The 26357-nt window shown below is 45.2% G+C and overlaps 1 protein-coding gene across 1 annotated transcript; it reads right to left on the bottom strand.

Annotated features, from left to right (window-relative positions):
- Positions 1-5480: 5480 nt before the first annotated feature.
- On the bottom strand, positions 5481-8211 carry LOC613739 (pregnancy-associated glycoprotein 2). Its single transcript, XM_015461223.3, has 4 exons — positions 8159-8211; positions 6935-7085; positions 5985-6102; positions 5481-5885 (listed from the first exon to the last, which is right to left on the bottom strand). Exons 1-4 carry the CDS (start codon positions 8209-8211, stop codon positions 5515-5517), a joined length of 693 nt encoding a protein of 230 aa, XP_015316709.3. The 3' UTR covers positions 5481-5514.
- Between the last annotated feature and the right edge of the window lie 18146 nt (positions 8212-26357).

Here is a 26357-nt window from a genome sequence, read left to right as displayed (position 1 = left end):
CACTGCCACCCCCTGACCCAAAGAGAGGCCCCCATTCATATCAGCACCATTGAGATGAAATCTTTATTCTTTCTTTTTAAAATAATTTTCTTTATTTACTTAGTTTATTTTTGACTGTGCTGGGTGTTTGCTGTCAGGCTTCTGTTTTCTCTAACTGTGGCTAGCAAGAGCTACTCTCTAGCTGCAGTGTGTGGACTTCTCGCTGTGGTGGCTTCTCTTGTTGCAGGGCAGGCATTAGAGCACCTTCGGGCCTCAGTAGCTGTGGCATGTGGGCACAGTGATTGTGGCTCCCAGACTCAGGCTCCCAGAACAGACTCAATGGTTGTGGCGCAGGGGCACAGTTGCTCCACAGCATGTGGGAAATTCTCACATCAGGGACTGAACCCCTGTCTTCTACATTGGCAAGTGGATTCCTTACCACTGAGTCATCAAGGAAATCCCAAAATCCTTCATTCTTTCCGGAGACGAGGGCTTTGCAGAGCACCAAGCACAGTTCACCAGCATCCCTGGGCCAGAGTGCCCTACGTGTGAGTGAGTGTGTGTTTGGTGTGAGCCTGACTGATTCCTGTAGCAGCCTGGATTTACACTGCAGGAACCAGGCCAATCCTGTACTTTTCCCAATCATAAACTGAGAAGTACAGCCTCAGGAAGATGTTACCCAGGACCCAGGTCTCTGCCTCATTCTTTTGCTGTTTGCCATTCTGAAGGTGCTGTAGCAGAGGCCCTGAGAACTCTGGGGTAGAAGGAAATACACACCAGTCAGTCTGAGCCCCTACTTGCCTCCCCCAATCAAGATCGAGAGCTGGAAGCTTCTCGGATTCATATCCCTCCTTTGATAAGAATCAAGTGGGTTTCTTAGCAGCTGCAGGAGTCGGGGTTCACCCGAGAACAAGAAAGGCCAAGACCTATGGGATGAGGGAGGGGAGAATTGGGCGTCTGGGATTATCAAATGCAAACTAATATAGGGAGGGTGGATAATTGGGTCCTGCTGTATAGCACAGGGAACTATATTCAATATCCCATGATAAACTATAATGGAAAAAATATGAAAAATACATATATGTATATGTGTAACCGACACTTTGCTGTACAGCAGAATTTAACACATTGTAAATGAACAATACTTCAATGAATTTTTTAAAAAGAACAATAATGGCCCAAAGTTCCCTCACATTCTGCTGTTCCTTTCCTTCTGACCTCTGCTCACTCTTTTCTCTGCAGAGAATGCCTTTTATTCTCCCTGATCCTCCCAACCCTTGTCTTTAAGACTTCACTCAGGCCCTCTAAGAAGTCTTCTTGGACACCCTCACCCTCCCTGGCCACTCCAGGCTGGGTTGGGTGACTTACCATGATGCTCCCCGAGTCTGTAGCCCTCATCACCCCTAATCTGCCCCCGGTGCCCCTTTGCACAGGCCCCGGGGGTGCCATTTGCATGGAATCCAGTATAGATTTGCCTTAACCCAAGCAGGCTTCCTCGTTCCTCCATGAGGCTGAGGGTTTAGAATTACTGAAGCTTTCTTCCTCAAAGCCTTCTTTGAGCCCATCAGCCTGCTCTGAACTCCCACAGGGAGATGACATGAAGCCTCCACTCTGTGCTGGGGCTGAGCAGTCACTATGTAGCCTTTACTCACCTTAATAATCCACCTCCCCACAGAAGGGTCAGTACCCCAACTCACCAAGCGGGTGCTGGGGCTTAGCAAGGGGACCTGAGGACTAGGATTACCATGTAATATATCATTCCAACCTGGACACTTTCAAGATGGGAAGGGAAACTCTTAACCCCTATGGTGGCACAGCACACTGGGACTGTCCCCAGCCATCCTTCTTGTCACTTGGTATATTTCAGGGATTGCTAGAGCTGACTTTCCATGTTCATGCATCTGAGATCTCTGGTTGAACTGAAACTGAGGACCTTAGTGTTCCCTTCTCCTTGTGACTCCCACCAGGCCAGCACGGAGTGATGTCTCCACATTTATTTCAGGAGGATGGATGTCCCAGACTGCCCTTCACTCTCAGGTGGTTGGTTTCGTGGGAAGCACTGGCCCAGCCACAGGGGCACAGCAGTATCTGCAATGGTTTGACTTGGCCTGCAGAGGGCGCCCTCTTCCCACCAGCAGCCCAAGGGTTCCTGCAAGTCCCAGATTTGAGAACTAGCCTTCAGGATTGGCCCCTCATCTTATGAATGTAGGCTTGAGCAGGCACTGGGTAGTCGATGCCCTTGATGGTGAAGATGAGAGGAGGCAGGGTGCTGGTGATGTTACATGGAACTGTGTACTGTTAGAGAAAGAGGGAGAGAGGTCAGCTCAGCTGATCCTTGTTTGGGGAGCCTGGGAGCGACCCTGTAGCATGACCCTTCACCTGCAGACTTCCAAAGGGCCTGATGCGGATAAGCCTCTGGATTTTGGCGATGTGTCTACTTGGGCCAAGCAGGAATGTAGTCCCAGTATCCATAATAGCCTGGCAGCCACGTTTACAAGCAATTAGCTTCCCGTTCATGGAGATGCTGAGAGAAAGTGGGACAAAGCGGACACCATGGTCACTCTGAAGTGTCCCCCACGACTGCCCCTCCCTGACCATCTCCTGAACAGCCCTTCAGCTCTTGCTCTTCACTGTTTTCCTTTGCTCTGGTCATGTCCCCTACTTTGACTTCCTTTCAGTTCTTGAATGCACCAGTCTCTTTCAGGCCTCAGGGCCTTGGCACCTGTTGGTTGCCCTTCCTAGAAGACTCTCAACCCTTTTGTCTAGCAAATTTCTCCGCATCTTCCAGGTTCCTGATTAATTGTCACTTTGTCAGGAAAGTCTTCACCCTAGACTAGATCAGGCTCCTGTCTTGCTCAGTCTCTGTAGACTCTTCCTCGTGTCTATCATGTACCAAAGTGATAATCAATATGTGTGTGACTCATTTCATGTGCGTCTGCCTCATAGATGTGAGGGCAAGTTGTATCCTCAGTGCCTCCCCCAAGTGCCAGCACACAAGGGATGCAAGTGTACGTTTGTTGAGTGAATGAATGAAGAACACTCAGAGACTTATATCTGGTGTCTGACCAGTCAACAATGGGTCAAGCCACACGGTGAAGATGGAGGTTCCCTGGGGCCCCAGATTCTTAGAGTGGTGGTGGGGGAGACACAAGCTGCTTTGGGAGAGGTTGTCTCCCAGCACCAGCCCCTCATCCGGCTCAGACACTGAGGGTCCCAGCCAGGGGATGCTCAAGCTAACCCAGAGGGCTCCAAAGGACAGGAAAGCTTTTGTCTGAGGGTATCACACAGAATCCCATCAATTACTGCCCCTTGTTCTCAGGCCACTCCTGGATCCCAGCTCCCTGATTCTCTCTGAAACAAGCCCTGCCCCACTGTGTGCCCCAGAAAGTAGGTAGGTAGCTACAGATAGAGGGAGTGTCTCTTTGTAAGAGATGCTCTTAGGTCTCAAGACTGCAGCCAACCTCTCTCCACTGCTAGGTAGCTTCTCTCTATGGAGACAAGTTTTCCTTGTTTGTCCAGGACTTTCCCTATTTTTAAACTAGCAGTTCTGTGCTCTAAGAACCTTCTCAATCCCCGGCAGCCCGGGACAGTTGGTCATCTGAAGACAACCCTGTTCAGGCTGGTGAAATTCACCCTGATCCTATTTTCACCACACAGTCAGGTCCTCTAACCATGCTGCCCGCCTCACAGCACGGTGGGTACAGCCTTTCCCAAGCTGCACAGGCCTCTCTGGACCCTTTCAGGACCCTGGCCAGAGGGCCGGTCAGGAGGCCTAGGGTGATTATGGTCCCTTGGGTGGTGTAAGTCTTTTTGTGTGTGTGCCTGTGTGTCTCTGTGCTCGTGTCTGGCCACGTGTGTGTATATCTGTGTGCCTGTGCATGTTTATATGTGTGCCTGTGAGGGTGTTTCTATGTGTGTCTTTGTGGCTGGACATGTCTGTGTGTGAAACTGTGTTAAATCTGTGTGTGTCTACGCGTGTCAGTGCACACGTGTGGGAGCGCTGCTGGACTGGCCCTCGGTGGGTGAGGCTTACCGGCCTATGGTTATCTGCCAGTAATGGGTTCGGGATACTGGTACCCAGTTGAGCTTTCCTGTATGGTAGGAGTGGTCCACCCCACCAAACATCAGCACACTGCCATTTTCCCTCCGGCTGCTGAGAGAAGTGAGAGAGGGGCTCTTTGGAGGAGAGTAACGCCAGCACTGTCTGAGGGCTGTGCTTCTCCACCATCAGAGACACTACCGTGGTCCCCATTTTACAGATGTGGAGATTGAGGAACTGAGGGGTTGAGTACCTGACCCAGGTCTGTCACCATCTAATCAGTGCCACAGAAGTTTGAAGCCTGGCCTGGCTCTGACCACCCAACCTTCTGAAGAGGGCCTGGTCCCCTCCCACAACCTGAGTGCTCAGAGATCCCCTCAAAAGACCCCGTGTTGGCCTCAAACAGTTAGACCAAGCTGGGAGAGGGATTTGGGTTTCATTTGTGTGGGCTGTGGATTTTAACAACACCTACTTCTCCCGTAAACACCATCTGAGTGAATCAGATTGGCCTTATGCCTTCTGTACAGGTGGGGCAACCGAGACTCAGGACAGTACTGAATGGTTCCCCCTTGTGGACAAAATGAGTAGAAAGCAGGGTAGTTTTCTCTTCAATATTACTATGATCTGAGGACAGAAACAGACTGAATTCATTGCAGTGCATTGTGGATTCTGCATCTGCCCAGAAGACAGAAGCCCATTATACAATGTCACTGGCAGGGTTCTTCTGAAAATTCTGCCTGGAAAACTAACTTTTGGGGATATACGTGCACACGTGTGTGGCGGGATTGGAGAGTGTGGAATACTCAGACATTTTGGGGAAGGCACACCATAGTTTTTATTAGACTCTCAAAGAGCCTCGAGAGTGAGAACCCATTTATCAGGCCCCTCCCACATCTGTGACCTCCTGCTTTCCCTGTCTGGATACCTGAAGCCCTGGGCTGCCCCCAGGGTCCCAAGCAGTTTTATCTTGGGATAAATACCCAAGATACCCCAAATACCCCACACCTGCCTGAGTCCTGACTAGCCAGCCCAGCTCACCTGCTTAGCACATGTGTGACTTTGACAAGGCCTTTGTTCTCTGCACTTGAGTTCCTTCATCTATATCATGAGTTAATCATAGTACCTGCTGTGTAGGGTTGTTTTAGGATTAAACAAGTTTCTTATTGTTCAGTGGCTAAGTCGTGTCTGACTCTTTGTGACCCCAGGAACTGCAGCACACAAGGCTTCCATGTCCTTCACTACTGCCCAGAGTTTACTCAAACTGATGTCCATTGACTCAGAGATGCCATCCAACCTCTTACTCTCTGTCACCCCCTTCTCTTGCCCTCAATCTTTCCCAGCATCAGGGTCTTTTCCAATAAGTTGGCTCTTTGCAGCAGGTGACCAGAGTATGGGACCTTCATTAACACTTTCACTTTAAACAAGATATTACCATGAAAATGCCTAGCACAGTCTGAGAATATAAAAGTGGGTGCTTTTCCCCCATCTCTCTCAGCTCACACCATAATGAACCTTCGGCTCTTCATAGGCAAAGAAGCTGCGAATCCACACCCCAAGCCCCTGCCTGCATTAGCCACGAAGAGTTTGTATGTCAGCAGGGGCATTGTCTCCCCAAGGACAGAGTCCTTCCAGGCAGATCTACAGCCATTAGGGGCCTTTCGGAAGGATAGACACCTCCAGCTTCTCCTGCATCTGTTTTGTAAGCAGCAGTTGCTCCCAGGGCCAGCAGCTTCTGGTTTCCACATTACCTGAATGATGTCTTGGCCAAGGACTCCTTTTATCCTCCCAGAGGCATAGATGAGGTCGATGATGTTGTTCAGGAGCTTGAAGGTGGTGGACGTGCGAGGGTTGAAGAGACTGTGTGTCACTGCAGACACAAGAGATGATCGTGCTTCAGGTGCCAAAGACAAAGAGCAGGGTGGGGGGGGCAAGCACAGGATGCGGGGGATGGGGAGGGGGTACTCACAGCAGCTCGGACTGTGGCAGTGGATGGAGGGCACCCACAGGTCAGAGGACCCGGTGTCAAATATGACCCTGAACTCCTGAGGGGGCGTTCCAATGGCGATGGTGCCGATGTAGACTAACTACAGGGGCCGGGAAGGGATGGTTAGTGCAGACCTGGATGCCTGCCCACCCCTTTCCACCCCCAATTCCTCGAGTACTGCCTCCTGCTGGATTTCCCAGGTCTCCTGAAATCACTTTCCAAGCACCCAACGTCATAGCCTCTATTCAGATTGGTGTCTTCATCTGAGAAGCTCTCCAGTCTCCCCTTTATGTCCAGCGTGAGCCCCTCTTTCTCCTAGGTCACCCCAGTCCACTGACTCTAATCTCAGACCATGTCTGATCAACAGCACTCAGGTGGCCCTTTATTTAGACATGTATTTACCCTCTCCCCATTTCTCAGGATGGCCTATGCATTCTTGAAGAAGAGACTAGACCTTTGGCAATAACCACACTATTAGATTTGGGAGGGGGGGCACCTCACATGCCATAGGGACTCAGTAACTTTTTACCAGTATCACTCTTGGATCTGCTGAGACTGAACTTGCTCTGCCTAGGGATTCATACTTGATTTGAAGCTGTCTTTATCTTTTGATTGGCATGGTTCACCCTTCATCTGTAACTGAGTGGCTCACTTAGTTCAGAAAGAACAATCTCCCTCAAACTAATGATACACCTTTGGCGCAGAAATGGATGTTTATCTGCCCCCTGGTCATTGCTGGGCCCAGTCACCACAGACCAAGAGTTGAGGATGAGACTGCCTTCTCCTCTGGGAATGGGTCCCTATCCCCCCGTGTTTCTGCCTCCTGCAGGAGCCCCAACCCCAACAACCCCACTGGCATCTCCACTTGAACCCCAGTGCAAAGCCAGAGCACCAGGGGGCGCTGTGGAGCACCATCCTCCCAACACAGTCACATCCTTGTAGTTCCTCAGGGGATGATAAACTATGTTTTGGTCATTAGTGGCATTCTGGGACAGGCTGCAAGGGTGTTCCTCAGAGAAATTTGTCAGCAAATTTCTTTCCCATAGGGTTTCTCGTATGGCCTTCATTTGCGTAACAGGGATTCTTTCACCGGCCATGAGGAAAAGAAAACAAAGAAGGGGCAGCAATCAGCTGTCTGTGTTATAAAGACTGTCATACCTGACGTTGGAACGGCACAGTGTATCTTCCAAGCATTTTTATGAGTGTCACCTTATTATCAGGATGCCATGCAATGACCATGGCAAAGACCTAGGTCTGAACATAGGTTCTTTGCGTAATCTTGGGTAAGGCATATGACCACTGAAGTTTCAAATTTCCCGTTGGTAAAAAGGTGAAAGAAAAAAAATCCCCACCAACACCATCCCCTACATAGAATGGCTTGGATATTAAGAGAGATGATGGATATAATGCACCTGAGATACAGGAAGCCTCAGCAATGGCAGCCAGTATCATTGCTGTGGTCATCCCACTGTATCCTTCTCAAGGAAGCTCGGGGAGGGAGGTAGAAGGGCTTCATCATCCTCTTTAAACAGGGGAGGAATTTGAAATGCAGGGAGTTGGAGACTTGGCTGAGGTCACACTGCTTGTTAGAGCTAAAAGAGCACAGAAATAGTACTACTGATCTTTCTTCTGGGCTCAAGCAGAAGAGAGGAGGCCAGGAGATGGGGAATACATTAAGGAGGTTAAGAGAAGCCAAGAAGAATGTTTTTAAAAAGGAGAAAATCTAAGAGAGTTCTGCATGCACAGAGACATCCAAAGAGACAGATAAAATAGGGAGATAGAGTTGAAGACAGACACATTCACACAGAAATGAAGAGAGACCAGAGAGGAGACCTAGAACCACATACAGGAGAAACGTTGTTTCTTCACACCACACCTACAGTTGCACAGGATGTGCACTGAACAACTTCAAGGAATGCAGTTTTACATAGGACATGACGTGGCTGGACCCCAGGAGTTGTGTGATCCTACAGGTTTGCCTGGAGAGCCTAGGGCCTCACAGAGTCTGTGGCAAAGTACTTAGCAACAAGTGAGAGTTGACTTTAGACTGTCAGGGAGTGATTACATTCCCTTCTAACCCTGACAGGTGGAAGAATAAGAGGACAAGAATAAAAAAAAAGAAAAGGGACGATGTCACTTATAGTCCCCTCACTTACATGACCATGCACTCTGAGAGAGCTACCAGCCCGAGGAGTCCAAGCCACTTCATGCTTCTGTCCTCGATTGAAGTGCTCAGGACAGATTGAGTTCTGAGCATGCACTGACGGTGAAGATTACCTAGCTATATATGCTCTAACCTGCTCTAATGTTCTCCTTTAAGCCACCATGAGTCTGATGAGAAATATGAACCTCTAGATAAAATCTTTGCCTCCATTGGTGACTGTGAGGAGTGGACTTGGAAAACTCTCATAATACAGAAAATTCCACTGTAATCTCTTCCTTCGTTCTTGGGTGAAAAACCAAACTGAACTGCACAATCTAAGAGTGGGGAGACTCGTCCCAACTTGCAGGTAAAACACTGCTAATAAAGAGATAAAGGTAAATGTTAAGGACCACGTTAGACATTTGTGATCTCGTGGGGTCTTCCTAGACACCTCATGAGATGTGCATTGCTGTCCTCAGTTGGAGAGGAGGCTGCTAGGAGGAAAAGAGGTCAAATGGCAGAGTCGGACACGACTGAAACGACTTGCACAACACAACACAGTGCACTGACATGACTGGCTTTAGGTAGTGGGACAGATGGCACAGACCAGAGACACCACTGACATCAAACTGCATTGAAGTTCTAGGCAGTTTTAATATTGGAAGAAATGTGATGCTCTTCGTGTCTGACTCTTTGCAATCCCATGGACCATAGCCTGCCAGACTCCTCCGTCCATGGGATTCTCCAGGCAAGAACACTGGAGTGGGTTGCCATTATCTACTCCAGAGGACCTTCCCAACCCAGGAATCAAACCATGGCTCCTGCATTGGCAGGAGTTCTTTACCACTAGCGCCACTTGGGAAGCTGTGATGCTGTTAGGGAAATGAAAATTGAGACAGTCTTCTTCAGGCTTCAGAACTAGGAGAGCAGGCCTCTGATCAAGTCCTGACCTTCCCTGGACTCGGCCTGGACTACATGCCTGCTGCAAGCACACCAACTGTTATCAGTGATGGCAACTAGCACCTTAGATAAGAAGAGGGAGTGAGTCTTGGAATTTCCTGAGCCCCTTGAGGCCTGGCTATCCCCCAGGGTCTGGAAAATCTTGTAATTCACAAGGTGAAAGAAAAAGCATTGTAAAAAATTAAAGCCAAACTAGAGCTGCACTTTTATAGGGAAATTGATGGTGATATCAGTTTGCAGCCTGGGATTATAAGCGGAGGGCCCCAAAACTGCAACCTGTAGTCCCACCCGTGATGTCCAAGGACCACCTAGGACCATTGTCTTCTTCTGGAACTTTCCAGGGCTCTTCAATTCTGGACAGGTTGTCAGCCCAAGTTGGTGACGTACAAGCTGTTACTTCTATTGTTTCTATTTATTTTCTTTAAGGACTGTTTATTGAAATTAAGTCAAATAATTATCTTTAGAAATTGAAATTCTTTGTAAGGAGTTGTTTATTGTGTTATCAGATTCTGTGAACCTAAAATGAAATAAAACTTTCAGCAAAACATCATTTGCCCCTATGAGCCAATCCATGAAAAATGCCACTCTTTAATCAACCTTTTATTTCTGAACAGGAAGATTTGCCTTACTTCTTATTAGCTACTGAATGGGGCATATCCACTGGATTGTGTAAGAATTGGGACTCTAAATTAAAGCTGGCCAAAACTTTAGAAGTTACTGAGCTTTTGTAGGTCATTCCAATTGAGAAAGGGCAAGAATAAGCGGTGCTGATCCCATAAGGTTCATGAAGCCAAATTAAGAGTCACTGAAGAGAAATCAAAACTGGAGAAAGAATTAAGCAATTTGCAAGAACTATTGTCTGTGTTACAATGTCAAAATTATATTTTAGCTGGCCAAGTCTCCACTTTTGAATTTGTAGCTGAAATAGCTACAAATCTGCATCTGTTTTGTAAGCAGCAGGTGCTCCCAGGGCCAGCAGCTTCTGGTTTCCACATTACCTGAATGATGTCTTAGCCAAGGACTCCTTTTATCCTCCTGGAGGCATAGATGAGGTCAACGGGCTTGTCCAGGAGCTTGAAGGTGGTGGACTTGTGAGGGCTGAAGAGATGATTCACTGCAGACACAAGAGATGGTTGTGCTTCAGGTGCCAAAGACAGAGAGCAGGGTGGGAGGGCAAGCACAGGATGCGGGGGATGCAGCAGCTCAGACTGGCAGTGGATGGAGGGCACCCACAGGTCAGAGGACCCGGTGTCAAATATAACCCTGAACTCCTGAGGGGGCGTTCCAATGGCGATGGTGCCGATGTAGACTAACTACAGGGGCCAGGAAGGGATGGTTAGGGCAGACCTGGATGCCTGTCCACCTTCTTCCCTCCCCCAATTCCTTGAGTACTGCCTCCTGCTGGATTTCCCAGGTCTCCTGAAATCACTTTCCAAGCACCCAACCTCACAGCCTCTACTCAGACTGGTGTCTTCATCTGAGAAGCTCTCCAGTCTCCCCTCTATGTCCCGCGTGAGCCCCTCCTTCTCCTAGGTCACCCCAGTCCACTGACTCTAATCTCAGACCATGTCTGATCAACAGCACTCAGGTGGCCCTTTATTTAGACATGTATTTACCCTCTCCCCATCTCTCAGGATGGCCTGTGTATTCTTGAAGAAGAGACTAGACCTTTGGCAATAACCACACTATTAGATTTGGGAGGGGGGGCCTCACATGCCATAGGGACTCAGTAACTTTTTACCAGTATCACTCTTGGATCTTGAGACTGAACTTGCTCTGCCTGGGTAGTCATACTTTATCTTTTGATGAGAGATGGCTCACCCTTCATCTGTAACTGAGTGGCTCACTTAGTTCAGAAAGAACAATCTCCCTCAAACTAATGACATCTTTGGCACCGAAAATGATGTTTATCTACCACCTGGTCATTGCTTGGCCCAGTCACCACAGACCAAGAGTTGAGGATGAGAGTCCCTTCTCCTCTGGGAATGGGGTCCCTGTTCCCCAGCCGCAACATCTCTGGCACCTCCAAATGAACCCCAGTGCTAAGGCCAGAGCACCCGGGGGCGCTGTGGAGCACCATCCTCCCAACACACACATCTTTGTAGTTTCTCAGGGGATGAAAAGTTGCACTTGGGTCATGAGCAGAATTCTTGGACAGGCTGTAAGCTTCTTCCTCTGGGAAATTTTTCACCAAAGTTTTTTTTTACCCCCGAGGGTTTCTTGCATGGTCTTCATCTTCATTAGAGGGATTCTTTCCACAAGCATGGGGAAAAGGAAGCAATGACAGGGCATTAATCAGCCATATGTGTTATAGTAGGACTGCCATAGCTGGTGTTGTTATGGCACTGGGCATTTTTTAAGCATTTTAATGAGGGTCATCTTATTATTAGAATGCCGTGCAAAGACCTAGGTCTGAATACTGGTTCTGTTGTGTAATCTTGGATAAGCCATAGGACCATTTGGAGTCTCCATCTTCCTGTCAGTAAAAAGGTGGAATGTAACAGTGTCTCTCATATAGAATGTCTTGGGTATTGAGGGAGATGATGGATATAATGCACTTGGTATATAGGAAGTCTCAGCAATGACAGCCATTACCATTGCTGTGGTCATCCCACTGTATTTTTCTCAATGAAGCTCTGGGAGGGAGGTAGAAGGGGACTATCATCCTCTTTAAACAGGGAAGGAATTTGAAATGCAGGGAGTTGGAGACTTGGCTGAGGGCACACTGCTTGTTAGAGCTAAAAGAGCAGAGAAATAGTACTACTGATCTTTCTTCTGGGCTCAAGCAGAAGAGGGGGTGAGAGAGGATGCCAGGAGACAGGGAATAAACTGGGGAAATTAAGAGGCTAGAGAAGCAAGAGAGAGTCCAAATTGAAAAAGAAAAAAAGAAACTGGGACACTTTTGCATGCACCGAGATAGCCAAAGAGATGGAGAGGTAAAAGAGAGAGATACAGTGATGAAGACACAGACCCATACACACAGAAGCAGAAAGAGAGCTGAGAGAAGATCTAGAAGCAAACGCAGGAGAAATGCAACAGGACCACACCAACAGTTGCACAAGTTGTGCACTGAACAAGTCCAAGGAGTGCCATTTTCACTTAGGTCATGACGTGATTGGCACCCCTAGAGATGTGCAACCCTGCAAGCCTGTTCCAAAACTTTGGGCCCCAAGGTGCCCATGGCAAGGTACTTATCAATAAATGAAAGTTGAAGTTTAAGGCTGCCAGGAATGATTACCTTCTCTTCTAACCCTCACAGATGGAAGAAGAGAGGACAACAAGAAAAATCCCAGAAAGACAGATATGCCCTTACAGTCCCTGTACTTACACGACTACGCACTCTGAGAGGGCCACCAGATGGAAGAGCCCAAGCTACGTCATGCTTTTTTCCTGGGTTCAAGTACTCACAGAACAGAGGGTTCTGAGCTTGCTGTGGTGACAAGAACTCCCAGATATATATGCTCTTATCTGCCCCAATTGTCCCCTTGAGGCCACTGATCTGGTAAGATCTGATAAGAAATGCATACCTCTTGATTAAATGTTTACCTCCATCAGTGTCTTTGGGGAGTGGATTTAGAAAATTGTCAGAATACAGAGAATTTTACAGAGATTGTAGTCTCTTCGTTGCTGCTGCTAAGTTGCTCCAGTCGTGTCCGACTCTGTGCGGCCCCATAGACAGCAGCCCACCAGGCTCCTCTGTCCCTGGGATTCTTCAGGCAACAACACTGGAGTGGGTTGCCATTTCCTTCTCCAATGCATGAAAGTGAAAAGTGAAAGTGAAGTCGCTCAGTCATATCCGACTCTTCACAACTCCATGGACTGCAGCCTACCAGGCTCCTCCATCCATGGGATTCTCCAGGCAAGAGTACTGGAATGGGTTGCCATTGCCTTCTCCGATCTCTTCCTCGGGGCTTGGCCAAAAAAACAAACTGAAGTGCACAGACTCTCTAAGGGTGGGGAGACTCTTTCCAACTTGGAGAAAAAAACACTGCTATTAACATGATAAAAGTAAATTCTGGGGGCCATGCTAGACATTCATCACCTCATGAGGTCACGAGATGTGCCTGGCCTTCCAAGCAACTTCAGGAGATGTGCATGGCTCTCCTAGTTGGGGAGGAGATTGCTAGAAGAAACAGAGTTCAAATGGCAAAGTGAAGACTTTAGGGGCAGCCCAGTGACATATGTGTGACTTCAGGTATTGGGACAGATGGCATAGATCAGGGGCACCTTTCATGCCAGTCTGTGTCAAAGGTCTAGACAGTTACAGTTTCAGTATTGGAAGAAATGTGATGCAGGCATACACTAGACACTTTCTATCAGCCAGTTCAGTTCAGTTCAGTTCAGTCGCTCAGTCGTGTCCGACTCTTCACGACCCCATGAATCGCAGCACGCCAGGCCTTCCTGTCCATCACCAACTCCCGGAGTTCACTCAGACTCACGTCCATCAAGTCAGTGATGCCATCCAGGCATCTCATCCTCTGTTGTCCCCTTCTCCTCCTGCCGCCAATACCTCCCAGCATCACAGTCTTTTCCAATGAGTCAACTCTTCGCATGAGGTACCCAAAATATTGGAGTTTCAGCTTTAGCATCATTCCTTCCAAAGAAATCCCAGGGCTGATCTCCTTCAGAATGGACTGATTGGATCTCCTTGCAGTCCAAGGGACTCTCAAGAGTCTTCTCCAACACCACAGTTCAAAAGCATCAATTCTTCGGCGCTGGGCCTTCTTCACAGTCCAACTCTCACATCCATACATGACCACAGGAAAAACCATAGCCTTGACTAGATGAACCTTTGTTGGCAAAGTAATGTCTCTGCTTTTGAACATGCTATCTAGGTTGGTCATAACTTTCCTTCCAAGGAGTAAGTGTCTTTTAATTTCATGTCTGCAGTCACCATATTCTGTGATTTTGGAGCCCAAAAAAATAAAGTCTGACACTGTTTCCACTATTTCCCCATCTATTTCCCATGAAGTGATGGGACCAGATGCCATGATCTTCGTTTTCTGAATGTTGAGCTTTAAGCCAACTTTTTCACTCTCCACTTTCACTTTCATCAAGAGGCTTTTGAGTTCCTCTTCACTTTCTGCCATAAGGGTGGTGTCATCTGCATATCTGAGGTTATTCATATTTCTCCCAACGATCTTGATTCCAGCTTGTGTTTCTTCCAGTCCAGCATTTCTCATGATGTACTCTGCATATAAGTTAAATAAACGGGGTGACAATATACAGCCTTGACGATCTCCTTTTCCTATTTGGAACCAGTCTGTTGTTCATGTCCAGTTCTAACTGTTGCTTCCTAACCTGCATATAGGTTTCTCAAGAGGCAGGTCAGGTGGTCTGGTATTCCCATCTCTTTCAGAATTCTCCACCGTTTATTGTGATCCACACAGTCAAAGGCTTTGGCATAGTCAATGAAGCAGAAATAGATGTTTTTCTGGAACTCTCTTGCTTTTTCCATGATCCAGCGAATGTTGGCAATTTGATCGCTGGTTCCTCTGCCTTTTCTAAAACCAGCTTGAACATCAGGAAGTTCACAGTTCACATATTGCTGAAGCCCGGCTTGGAGAATTTTAAGCATTATGTTACTAGCATGTAAGATGAGTGCAATTGTGTGGTAGTTTGAGCATTCTTTGGCATTGTCTTTCTTTGGGATTGGAATGAAAACTGACCTTTTCCAGTCCTGTGGCCACTGCTGAGTTTTCCAGATTTGCTGGCATATTGAGTGCAGCACTTTCACAGCATCATCTTTCAGGATTTGGAATAGCTCAACTGGAATTCCATCACCTCCACTAGCTTTGTTCGTAGTGATGCTTTCTAAGGCCCACTTGACTTCACATTCCAGGATGTCTGGCTCTAGATGAGTGATCATACCATCGTGATTATCTGGGTCGTGAAGATCTTTTTTGTACAGTTCTTCTGTGTATTCTTGCCACCTCTTCTTAATATCTTCTGCTTCTGTTAGGTCCATACCATTTCTGTCCTTTATTGAGCCCATCTTTGCATGAAATGTCCCCTTGGTATCTCTAATTTTCTTGAAGAGATCTCTAGTCTTGCCCATTCTATTGTTTTTCCTCTATTTCTTTGCACTGATCGCTGAGGAAGGCTTTCTTGTCTCTTCTTGCTGTTCTTTGGAACCCTGCATTCAAATGGGAATATCTTTCTTTTTTTCCTTTGCTTTTCCCTTCCCTTTTTTTCACAGCTATCTGTAAGGCCTCCTCAGACAGCCATTTTGCTTTTTTGCATTTCTTTTTCTTGGGGATGGTCTTGATTCTTGTCACCTGTACAATGTTATGAACCTCCATCCATAGTTCATCAGGCACTCTGTCTATCAGATCTAGTCCTTAAATCTATTTCTCACTTCCACTGTATAATCATAAGGGATTTGATTTAGGTCATACCTGAATGGTCCAGTGGTTTTCTCCACTTTCTTCAATATAAGTCTGACTTTGGCAATAAGGAGTTCATGATCTGAGCCACTTGTTTTTGCTGACTGTATAGAGCTTCTCCAACTTTGGCTGCAAAGAATACAATCAATCTGATTTTGGTGTTGACCATCTGGTGATGTCCATGTGTAGAGTCTTCTCTTGTGTTGTTGGAAGAGAGTGTTTGCTATGACCAGTGTGTTCTCTTTGCAGACCTCTATTAGCCTTTGCCCTGCTTCATTCTGTATACCAAAGCCAAATTTGCCTGTTATTCCAGGTGTTTCTTGACTTCCTACTTTTGCATTTCAGTCCCCTAAAAGGACATCTTTTTTGTGTGTTAGTTCTAGAAGGTCTTGTAGGTCTTCATAGAACTGTTCAACTTCAGCTTCTTCAGTGTTACTGGTCAGGGCATAGACTTGGATTATTGTGATATTGAATGGTTTGCCTTGGAACCTAACAGAGATCATTCTGTCGTTTTTGAGATTGCATCCAAGTACTGCATTTTGGACTCTTTTGTTGACTATGATGGCTACTCCATTTCTTATAAGGGATTCCTGCTCACAATAGTAGATATAATGGTCATCTGAGTTAAAATTCACCCATTCCAGTCCATCTTAGTTCACTGATTCCTAGAATGTCAACGTTCACTCTTGCCATCTCCTGTTTGACCACTTCCAATTTGCCTTGATTCATGGACCTGACATTCCAGGTTGCTATGCAATATTGCTCTTTACAGCATCAGACCTTGCTTCTATCACCAGTCACATCCACAGCTGGATATTGTTTTTGCTTTGGCTCCATCTCTTCATTCTTTCTGGATCCCTTCATTCTTTCTGGAGTTATTTCTCCACTGATCTCCAGTAGCATATTGGGCACCTACTGACCTGGGGAGTTCCTCTTTCAGTATCCTATTATTTGGCCTTTTCATACTGTTCATGGGGTTCTCAAGGCAAGAATACTTAAGTGGTTTGCCATTCCCTTCTCCAGTGGACCACATTCTGTCAGACCTCTCCAATGACCCATCTGTCTTGAGTGGCCCCACATGGCATGGCTTTGTTTCATTGAGTTAGACAAGGCTGTGATCCATGTGATCAGATTGGCTAGTTGTCTGTGATTGTAGTTTCAGTCTGTCTGCCCTCTGATCCCCTCTCTCAGTGCCTACCATCTTACTTGGGTTTCACTTACCTTGGACGTGGGGTCTCTCTTCACAACTGCTCCAGCAGAGCACAGCCGCCACCCCTTACCTTGGACGTGGGGTAGCTCCACTCGGCCACCGCCCCTGAAGTCAAGTAAGATACAGGTGGTCCTTATCTTCAGGGAGTTAGCAGTGGAGGGCAGTTCTCACAAACTCCTGGCCCAGGAGGCAAGAGAAATGAATGGAAGGGCTGGGCAGATATCCTGGGCCCTGGGCAGCACATGCCCTACCACCGGGGGCAGCCTCTCAGCTCCAAGCAAAGGCTGCCATGCTGGAAAGTGGGCTGATTGCCCCAGTTTTCAGGAGAAATCAGAATCTCAATGTTTACGTAAAATCTGTGATTTTAAATGTTAGCAGCTAATTTTCTTTTTTCAAAAAACATAGTGAAAGCTAAACCTTCATCAACTGTGTGCTTGATCCAGCCTGCAGAATGTGTGGGTTTTTATGTCTAGCCTAGAGTGGGAGTCATTTCCCTGGTGGTTCAGTGGTGAAGAATCCAGCTGCCAATGCAGGAGATGCAGGAGACATGGGTTCAACCCCTGAGTCAGGAAGATCCCCTGGAGGAAGAAACAGCAACCCACTCCAGTAATCTTGCCTGGGAATTCCCATGGAGAGAGGAGCCTGGCAGCTACAGTCCATGGGGTCTCAAAGAGTCAGTCATGACTTAGAACTAAACAACAATAACAACAAAGAGGTAGGTGTAGAGACGAGACAGAGAGGGGATTCAATTCATGCTGATTGACTGAATAAGAGGCTCAATGCCTATTAACCATGTTAATTTTTCTTCCATTTGTAAAAAAAAAAAAAAGTACAAGGGTCATATAAACTAACAAGTTTATTAATGTCCATTTGCTGAGCAGCTGATGTAATTCCCCAATAGTGGGTTCATGCCTTGAAACACTTTGTCTGCCAAACCAAATATACAATGAACTAATTTTGAAGCATCTTATCTATCAAAGAAGACAAAAAAGACCAATCAGAACTCCAGCTCAGGCTGAGATGAACAGGGCTACCTGTTAAACTGTTATTCCAGCCAAAATAAAGACCTGGAGTTTTATGGCTCCTTCCAGGACTCCCTGGTCCTGGGTGTTCCTGCCCGGTATCTATCACGGCCTGTCCCTTTCATAAAACAACAGGAGGGTGTTAGTCATCAGGTCAGTGATAGTTGGGGTGATTTGTCTTAACCCTCATTTTTTACAAATTGTTAAAATTCAGTTTTCATGATTCAATCACTACGGAAGGAATTTGACAGCATCTAGCAAATGACACACCCAAATACCATTTACCTCAGCAATTCTGCTACTAGGAAATTATCCCAAAGATTCACTGGCAAGAATACAAAACTCCAGATGCACAAGCCACTCACTGCAACATTGTTTGTAAAAGCAAAAGATCAGAAACATACCTGAAGTGACCATCCACCAGGGAGTGTGGATTAAGGCACAGGGCATCCCAACACCTGGTTATAATGTGGATGGAGAGAGGTGTGGAATGCATGAGATCTTCAGGGTACACTGCTTAGTTTTTAAAACAGAGGGACCAGAAAAGTACCTATAGTTTGTCACTTTTACATACACATGCATATCTATTTTCAATAAGAAAGAGTAGAAAACTAAACCAAAACCAATACAAGTCATAATTTATGGAGGCAGGACAGAGACAGAAGTGAGATTTTTTTCTTGTTTTACAGTTTGACTTTACAACCATATAGTATCAAAAATAGATAAATATATCTGTCAAAATTGAGAATAAACTAAGACAAATGAACCTAATTGTATCAAACTGGTGACACAGTTTCACAGAACAAAACATTATTTAAGTGGATTTTAAATGCAGGATTTTGCCTCTGTGTTCAGAGTAGAGTATGTTCTAAGGGCAAAGAGAAAAACAAAGAAAAGCGCCCTCCCTCCAAAACAAATCCAAAAATCCAAAGAAATGTGAGACTGTATCCAATACCTTATGGCTGATGATAGTTCTACTGTTATTTTGAAAGTATCATGTTTAAAGCAAATAAGTAATTTGGTTAATTTACAGGTTAAAGCAAATAAGTAATTAATGTTAATGTTGTTCTGAAGCAAGACTTTCAGTGGATAGAGAGAAGATGTTTAAGTATAAAACAAAAAAGTGTAAGTGAAAAGCCCACAGTCTTTAAACTTGGAAAAATAAGTTTGTACCCATTAATTCTTTTCCTTTTTTTTTTCTTTACAGAATATCTGTACTTCTTCGGGCTGACCACTAAAAAGCCTCGAAGCAATGGCAATGTGCTAATAGTGACTATCCTGAGGCATAGCTTGTGGCCTCTAATTACCGTTTCTCACTAGAACATGCAGAAATTTTTGAAGAAATGGTTGACTTCAGGGCTGGACCAAGAAATGCACAAGATAAGCCTGGGAATCTTGAAGGACCAGAAAGTTGAGGACCTTCAAAGACCAGAAGAGGCCAGACAAAGTTTACGAATCCATATGAAAAGATCAAAGGTGGGACAATTTTAGCATCACATCAAATATATAAAAATCCAGTAGTTCCAAATGGTAATAGACAACATCTAATTTGTCACTGTGACAGATCACAGTGGTACCAACTCATTATTTTGACCATTGAGAAAGGGGAATAATCATCAATATTTATGCTATTTTTGTTGCTGTGAAGCATACTTCATGTAACTACACATAGTCGAAGGAATACCCTTTTTAATTGAAGAATTCTAGGAATTAAATTCAGGAGTGGTAGAAACAGCAAATCATTGTTTTGCAACATCCTCATGAAACAACAGATCTAGGCAAAGGTCATCAATGGACAACAAACCATAGGATGAAAAGTCAAAAGGGAAGTTTATAAATGGATGTATAAGTTTGACAACATCAGGACCCACAGCATCTCGGTTCAGTTCAGTTGCTCAGTCGTGTCCGACTCTGTGACCCCATGAATTGCAGCACGCCAGGCCTCCCTGTCCATCACCAACTCCCAGAGTTCACCCAAACTCATGTCCATCGAGTCCGTGATGCCATCCAGCCATCTCATCCTCTGTCGTCCCCTTCTCCTCCTGCCCACAATCCCTTCCAGCATCAGAGTCTTTTCCAATGGGTCAACTCTTCGCATGAGGTGGCCAAAGTATTGGAGTTTCAGCTTTAGGATCAGTCCTTCCAAAGAACACCCAGGGTTGATCTCCTTTAGCATGGACTGGTTGGATCTCCTTGCAGTCCAAGGGACCCTCAAGAGTCTTCTCCAACACCACAGTTCAAAAGCATCAACTCTTCGGCGCTCAGCTTTCTTCACAGTCCAACTATCACATCCATACATGACCACTGGAAAAACCATAGCCTTTACTAGACAGACTTTTGTTGGCAAAGTAATGACTCTGCTTTTGAATATGCTATCTAGGTTGGTTATAACTTTCCTTCCAAGGAGTAAGCGTCTTTTAATTTCATGGCTGCAATCACCATCTGCAGTGATTTTGGAGCCCCCAAAAATAAAGTCTGACACTGTTTCCACTATTTCCCCATCTATTTCCCATAAGCATCTATCGAAGTGGATCAACTAGGAATTATGAGCCTCTTGAAGTGGTGCCACAAGAAATATACAGAGCTATGTATGAAATATTCCAATGAAAAATTTTCAACTCATGACTAGATCTAAATACCAGTTTGGGGGGAAATACACAGATACAGGAACAGCGAGGCAATCCTCTAAACCAGCAGTCCCTAACCTTTTTGGCAACAGGGTCTGGTTTCCTGGAAGACAATTTTTCCAAGGACTGGTTGGGGCTGGGGCAGGGGGACACAGGGTGGCAGCAGGAGGAGGAGGAGATGTGGGGATGGTTTCAGGATGATTCAAGGGCATTACGTTTATTGTGCACTTTATTTCTATTATTATTACATTGTATTATTACATTATATTACATATAATGAAATAATTATACAACTCACCATAATGCAAAATCAGTGGGAGCCCTGAGCTTGTTTGCCTGGAACAAGACTGTCCTGTCTAGGGGTGATGAGAGAGTGATGGGGAGCAGCTGTAAATACAGATGAAGCCTCACTCACTGGCTTGTTGCTCACCTCCTGCTGTGCGGCCTGGTTCCTAACAGACCAAGGGCTGAGGGACCGGTACTGGTCTACAGCCAGAGGGTTGGGGGCCCCTGCTCTAAACCCAATACTTGGGACATTCTATAAGGCAAATAACCTCACCTCCTCAAATATTTTAAACAAATAAATGACATAAAAGGAGGGGAGACTCTTACTTAAAGTCTTTAAAGACAACAACCAAATGCAATACATGTACATTCTCTAGATTCTGATTTGAATCAACAAACTGTGAAAAGGCATTTTTTTTTTTTTAGAGTATTGGATATGCACAGGATACTAGATGTTACTGTTGCTTGGAACAAAATAGCACTGTGGTTGTTTATACTTTGTGAAATGGTAATCTCTTCCTCAAAATACTTCAGCAAAAATATGTGCATGTGTACTGAGTAGCTCAGGTATGTCTGACTCTTTGCCAACCCATGGACTGTAGCCTGCCAGGCTCCTCTGTCCATGGGATTTTTCAGGCAAGAATACAGAAGTGGGTTGACATTTCCTCCTCCTGGGGATCTTCAGACTCAGGGATCAAACACACATCTCCTGTGTCTCCTGCATTTCGGGCAGATTCTCTATGCACCAAGCCATCAGGAAAAGTCGCTGGAGACCAAGGGAATTTAGTGACAAACTAGGGACTGGAATTCGGGCGGTTGGAGCTATGAGTCAGCCTCTGGAGAGCTGTGTGAGTGCTGTGCAGAGCTGTCCACCTGTGGAATGAATGGGCTACATTGTGGGCCTCCAGGCCTGAGCAAGGCGAGTAGAGGCTGTCTGACCTCCAGCTGCTCTAGGGGCTGCCTTGGGATTGCTGTCTGGAAGAGAGCTATTTTTTCCTGCTTACATCCATCTGGCCTGAGCGGCTGGGGAATTTTGTTTGTCCTTCTGGAGCCTTATCACAGCCAATGCCAAGGGAAATATGGAAGGCTGCAGTGTGACACCAAAGGGTACCCAAGCTGGACACCGAGCCTCAAATGTCTTGGCTGAGCACTTTATTAATAATTACACCAGTTCATGCATCATGCTGTTAAAAAACGTTTAAGTGTGTGTGTGTGTGTGTGTGTGTGTGTGCGAGCTTTAGGGGGACTTAAATGCTAGGGTGAAATGCTTTCCACTGGGGTGAAGTGCACCCTCACTCCAGCTGGTAGTTCATCCTGGTTCATCAGGAATGATTTCTTCAAAATAGAAATAGTCTTCAAAAACAAATTTATGGCAACCAAAGAGGAAAGGTGGAAGGGGTGAGGGATAAATTGAGAGTTTGGGACTAATATATACAAAGTAATATATATAATATTTATATAGTTATATAATATATTTTAATATGTTTATATATTATTATATGTATTATATATTTATATATAATATATATGTATAAAGTAATATATATATATAAATCACTAATATATATAAAGTATGAAATCTAAAAAGAGCTACTCTATAGCACAGGAAAGTCTAGTCTACTCAGTATTCTGTAGTAACTTATATGGGAAAAGAATCTTAAAAAGAAGGGATATATATAAATAACCAAAATCACTTTGCTATGTACCTGAAACTAACATAATATTGTAACTCACATATACCCCAATATAAAATAAAAATTAAATTTAAAAAAGATAAGGTTTCTTCTAAGGACTAGAAGGGGCTCTTTTCCCTCATGGGACTCCTGATGTGATGCTGGAGCCAGCAGAGCAAATGTAGAACAACTCATCATTATCTGAAGTTGCCTTTTCCCTGGCTTTGGTGTTCTTTGGCTTCTAGTGGGCACCTTTGACTTTGGAGAATCTCATACAAGAGCCCATAGACACTGGGTGGTCATTAGTTGAAGGCTGAAAGATAGGAGCTGGTGGGAGTGTGAAAGCCCAGTTCCCAAGCCTTGGATTAGGTATGTTAGAGACACAACTTATGTTCCAGAGCTGCCTGTGACAGCAGGCTACAGCTCCCCTCTCCAAGGCTTCCATGATATCACACAAGACTCGGTTTCATCCATTTGCCTGTCCTGCTTCCCCTGTGCCCTTACTGGTTTCTCAGGAAGAATTCTGAAATAAATCACTTGTACAGGAAACCTGGAATCATGGGCTATTCTGGGGCAAATGACCTAAGATGATCCCCTTCTTTAGGCAACCCCCCTGAAAGCCCAAGTGATATAGGTTCCCCTTCCAAGTCTTCCTACAGCATCTTGAAGCTGTCTGGGCTATGTAGCTTTGTCCTTGCTTGAGTTTCTGAAGCCCATGCTAGATCACAGATTCCAGAATGCAGGGACCTTACCTTACTCACTTGGAAGTCCATGTGAGAAGATCTTGTCTCTATCCATCAGACTCTAATTGTCAAAGCAAAGTTAACACAGAGATTTGTTAATAGATTATGAGTGTTAGGTTACAGGCTCAACTGCTGTAATCAAAGCCTAAATAACATTGCCTTCAATAGAATACACTTTCATTTCTCTTCCATGCAATAATAGTCCAGCTCACTCCACAGTGATGGGGACCCAATTTTTTCTTACTGCTTTGTCATCTTCCACATGTGATACTCACCTCTGATCTAACATGGCTTCTCCAGCTCCTGTTATTACATCTGCATTCCAGCTCAAGCTGGAATCAAGATTGCCGGGAGAAATATCAATAACCTCAGATATGCAGATGACACCACCTTTATGGCAGAAAGTGAAGAGGAACTAAAAAGCCTCTTGAGGAGAGTGAAAAAGTTGGCTTAAAGCTCAACATTCAGAAAACAAAGATCATGGCATCTGGTCCCATCACTTCATGGCAAATAGATGGGGAAACAGTGGAAACAGTGTCAGACTTTATTTTGGGGGGCTCCAAAATCATTGCAGATGGTGACTGCAGCCATGAAATTAAAAGACGCTTACTCCTTGGAAGGAAAGTTATGACCAACCTAGATAGCATATTCAAAAGCAGAGATATTACTTTGCCAACAAAGGTCCACCTAGTCAAGGCTATGGTTTTTCCAGTAGTCATGTATGGATATGAGAGTTGGACTGTGAAGAAAGCTGAGCACCAAAGAATTGATGCTTTTGAACTGTGGTGTTGGAGAAGACTCTTGAGGGTCCCTTGGGCTGCAAGGAGATCCAACCAGTCCATCATTCCTTCCAAGGATCCTGGGAAGTTCCTGGGTGTTCCTTGGAAGGAATGATGCTAAAGCTGAAACTCCAGTACTTTGGCCACCTCATCTGAAGAGTTGACTCACTGGAAAAGACTCTGATGCTGGGAGGGATTGGGGGCAGGAGGAGAAGGGGACGACAGAGGATGAGATGGCTGGATGGCATCACGGACTCGATGGACATGAGTTTGAGTGAACTCCAGGAGATGGTGATGGACAAGGAGGACTGGCGTGCTGTGATTCATGGGGTCACAAGGAGTCAGACACGACTGAGTGACTGAATTGAACTGAACTGATTCCAGCTAGGACAGAAGGGGAAGCAGGATATCCCCCTTTCATTAAAGGCCACAACCAAAAGTTATAAACTCACTTTCACTCATTTGTCATTGGCTATGATGAAGTCACAGAGGCTAGGAAATGAACTTTTTAGCTGCGTGGCCCTAGACTAGGGGTTTAGTTACCAAATGAAGGAGACAATTAGGAGTTCCTGTTATACCCTCTTGTTTAAGTGAAGAGAAACTGAGTTACACTATGAAGACATAAAACCCCCAAACCTCAAAGTCTCGATATAACTAAGGTTTATTCCTCACTCACATCTGACTTTGTGAACAAGGAGCCTTGCTCATCACACTCTCTCAGGGAGGAAAGTGGGTGGAGGCTCCCTCTGGACGCAGGGGAAGGGAGTGTGTGGCAAATTGGGCTCTGTTTCTTAAAGGGCTCCACTTGGAAGTGACTTATCACTTCTATTCAAACTCCACTGGCTGAAGTAACTTCCATGGTCATGGCAAACCTGGGGGTGGTGAGCACACAGAAGGGCAGGGGAATGTGATCCTACTGCAGAACATTCATGATGAACAACAAGGGCCACCACCCTTCATTCACGGCCCTGTGCTTTGTTTTTCTTTGGTTCTCCCCACCCTGCTCTCAGCCTGTTTTGACCTGTAGATTAGGATTTAGATGAGAGGGATTTATATGGGAGGGCATATACTAGGTTGTTAATAAATGGGGAAACCAAGCCAAAAAAAGAAAGAAAGAAGTCCAAAATCTATTAGAAAGCATACTTGTAATTGCAACTCTGCATTTATATCTGATTAGGTATATATACAGTTTATAAATAAATTTAACAAAAAGCATAAAGGAAAAAAAATTAAATATAAATTCATTGACCAAATTAGGAAAGGAATACATCAAGGTTGTACATTGTCAGCCTGCTTATTTAACTTACATGCAGAGTACATCATGAGAAATGCCAGACTGGATGAAGCACAAACTGGAATCAAGATTGTCAGGAGTTATATCAATAAGCTCAGATACACAGATGACACTACCCTTATGGCAGAAAGAGAAGAAGAACTAAAGAGCCTCTTGATAAAAGTGCAAGAAGGAAGTGAAAAAGTTGGCTTAAAATTCAACATTCAAAAAACTAAGATCATGGCATCCAGTCCCATCTCTTCATGGCAAAAATGGGGATACAATGGAAACAGTGAGGGACTTCGTTTCTTTGGGCTCCAAAATCACCGCAGATGGTGACTGCAGTCATGAAATTAAAAGATGCTTGCTTCTTAGAAAAGCTATGACAAACATACACAGCATATTAAAAAGCAGAGACATAACTTTGCCGACAAAGGTCTAGTCAAAGCTATGGTTTTTCTAGTAGTCATGTATGGATGTGAGAGTTTGACTATAAAGAAAGCTGAGTACCAAAGAGTTGATGCTTTTGAACTGTGGTGTTGGAGAAGACTCTTGAGAGTCCCTTGGACTGCAAGGAGATCAAATTAGTCAATCCTAAAGGATCCAGTCCTGAATAGTCATTGGAAGGGCTGATGCTGAAGCTGAAGCTCCCATACTTTGGCCACCTGATGAGAAGAACTGATTCATTGGAAAAGCCCCTGATGCTGGGAAAGATTGAAGGCAGGAGGATAAGGGTACGACAGAGAATGAGATGGTTGGATGGCCTCACCAACTCGATGGACATGAGTTTGAGCAAGCTCCAGGAGTTGGTGATGGACAGGGAAGCCTGGTGTGCTGCAGTCCATGGGGTTGCAAAGAGTCAGACAAGACTGAGCAACTGAACTGAACTTACTGATCAAATCCAACTAATAAATAATAATAAAGCCTTACAACATTAAGCACATAGTAGTGTCAGGTTTAAGTTTGGATGCACATTACAAAAAACCTAAAACATCAATATCTTTAAGAAGATAAAATTTGATTTTTTTTCTCCCATAAAAAGAAATCTGGATGTGGGACATCCAGAGCTTGCTAGTTTACATCTCCAAGGTCACATGATGGGTCAGTACAACTGCAGGAGTTCCAGCCATGATATCTGAAGTCCAGACAACGGTTAAGAAGAAGGTGGGGAAGGAAAGAGACTCATCTCCCAGCTGAATCAGCTCTTTGAAGGCAGTCTTCCAAGAAATCCTTCTTACAGGTCTGCTTATATCA

The sequence above is a fragment of the Bos taurus genome, chromosome 29, assembly GCF_002263795.3.
Source record: "Bos taurus isolate L1 Dominette 01449 registration number 42190680 breed Hereford chromosome 29, ARS-UCD2.0, whole genome shotgun sequence".
NCBI lineage: Eukaryota > Metazoa > Chordata > Mammalia > Artiodactyla > Bovidae > Bos > Bos taurus.
The sequence above is the reverse complement of the archived record's forward strand: the minus strand, read 5'-3'. Positions and strand labels throughout refer to the sequence as shown.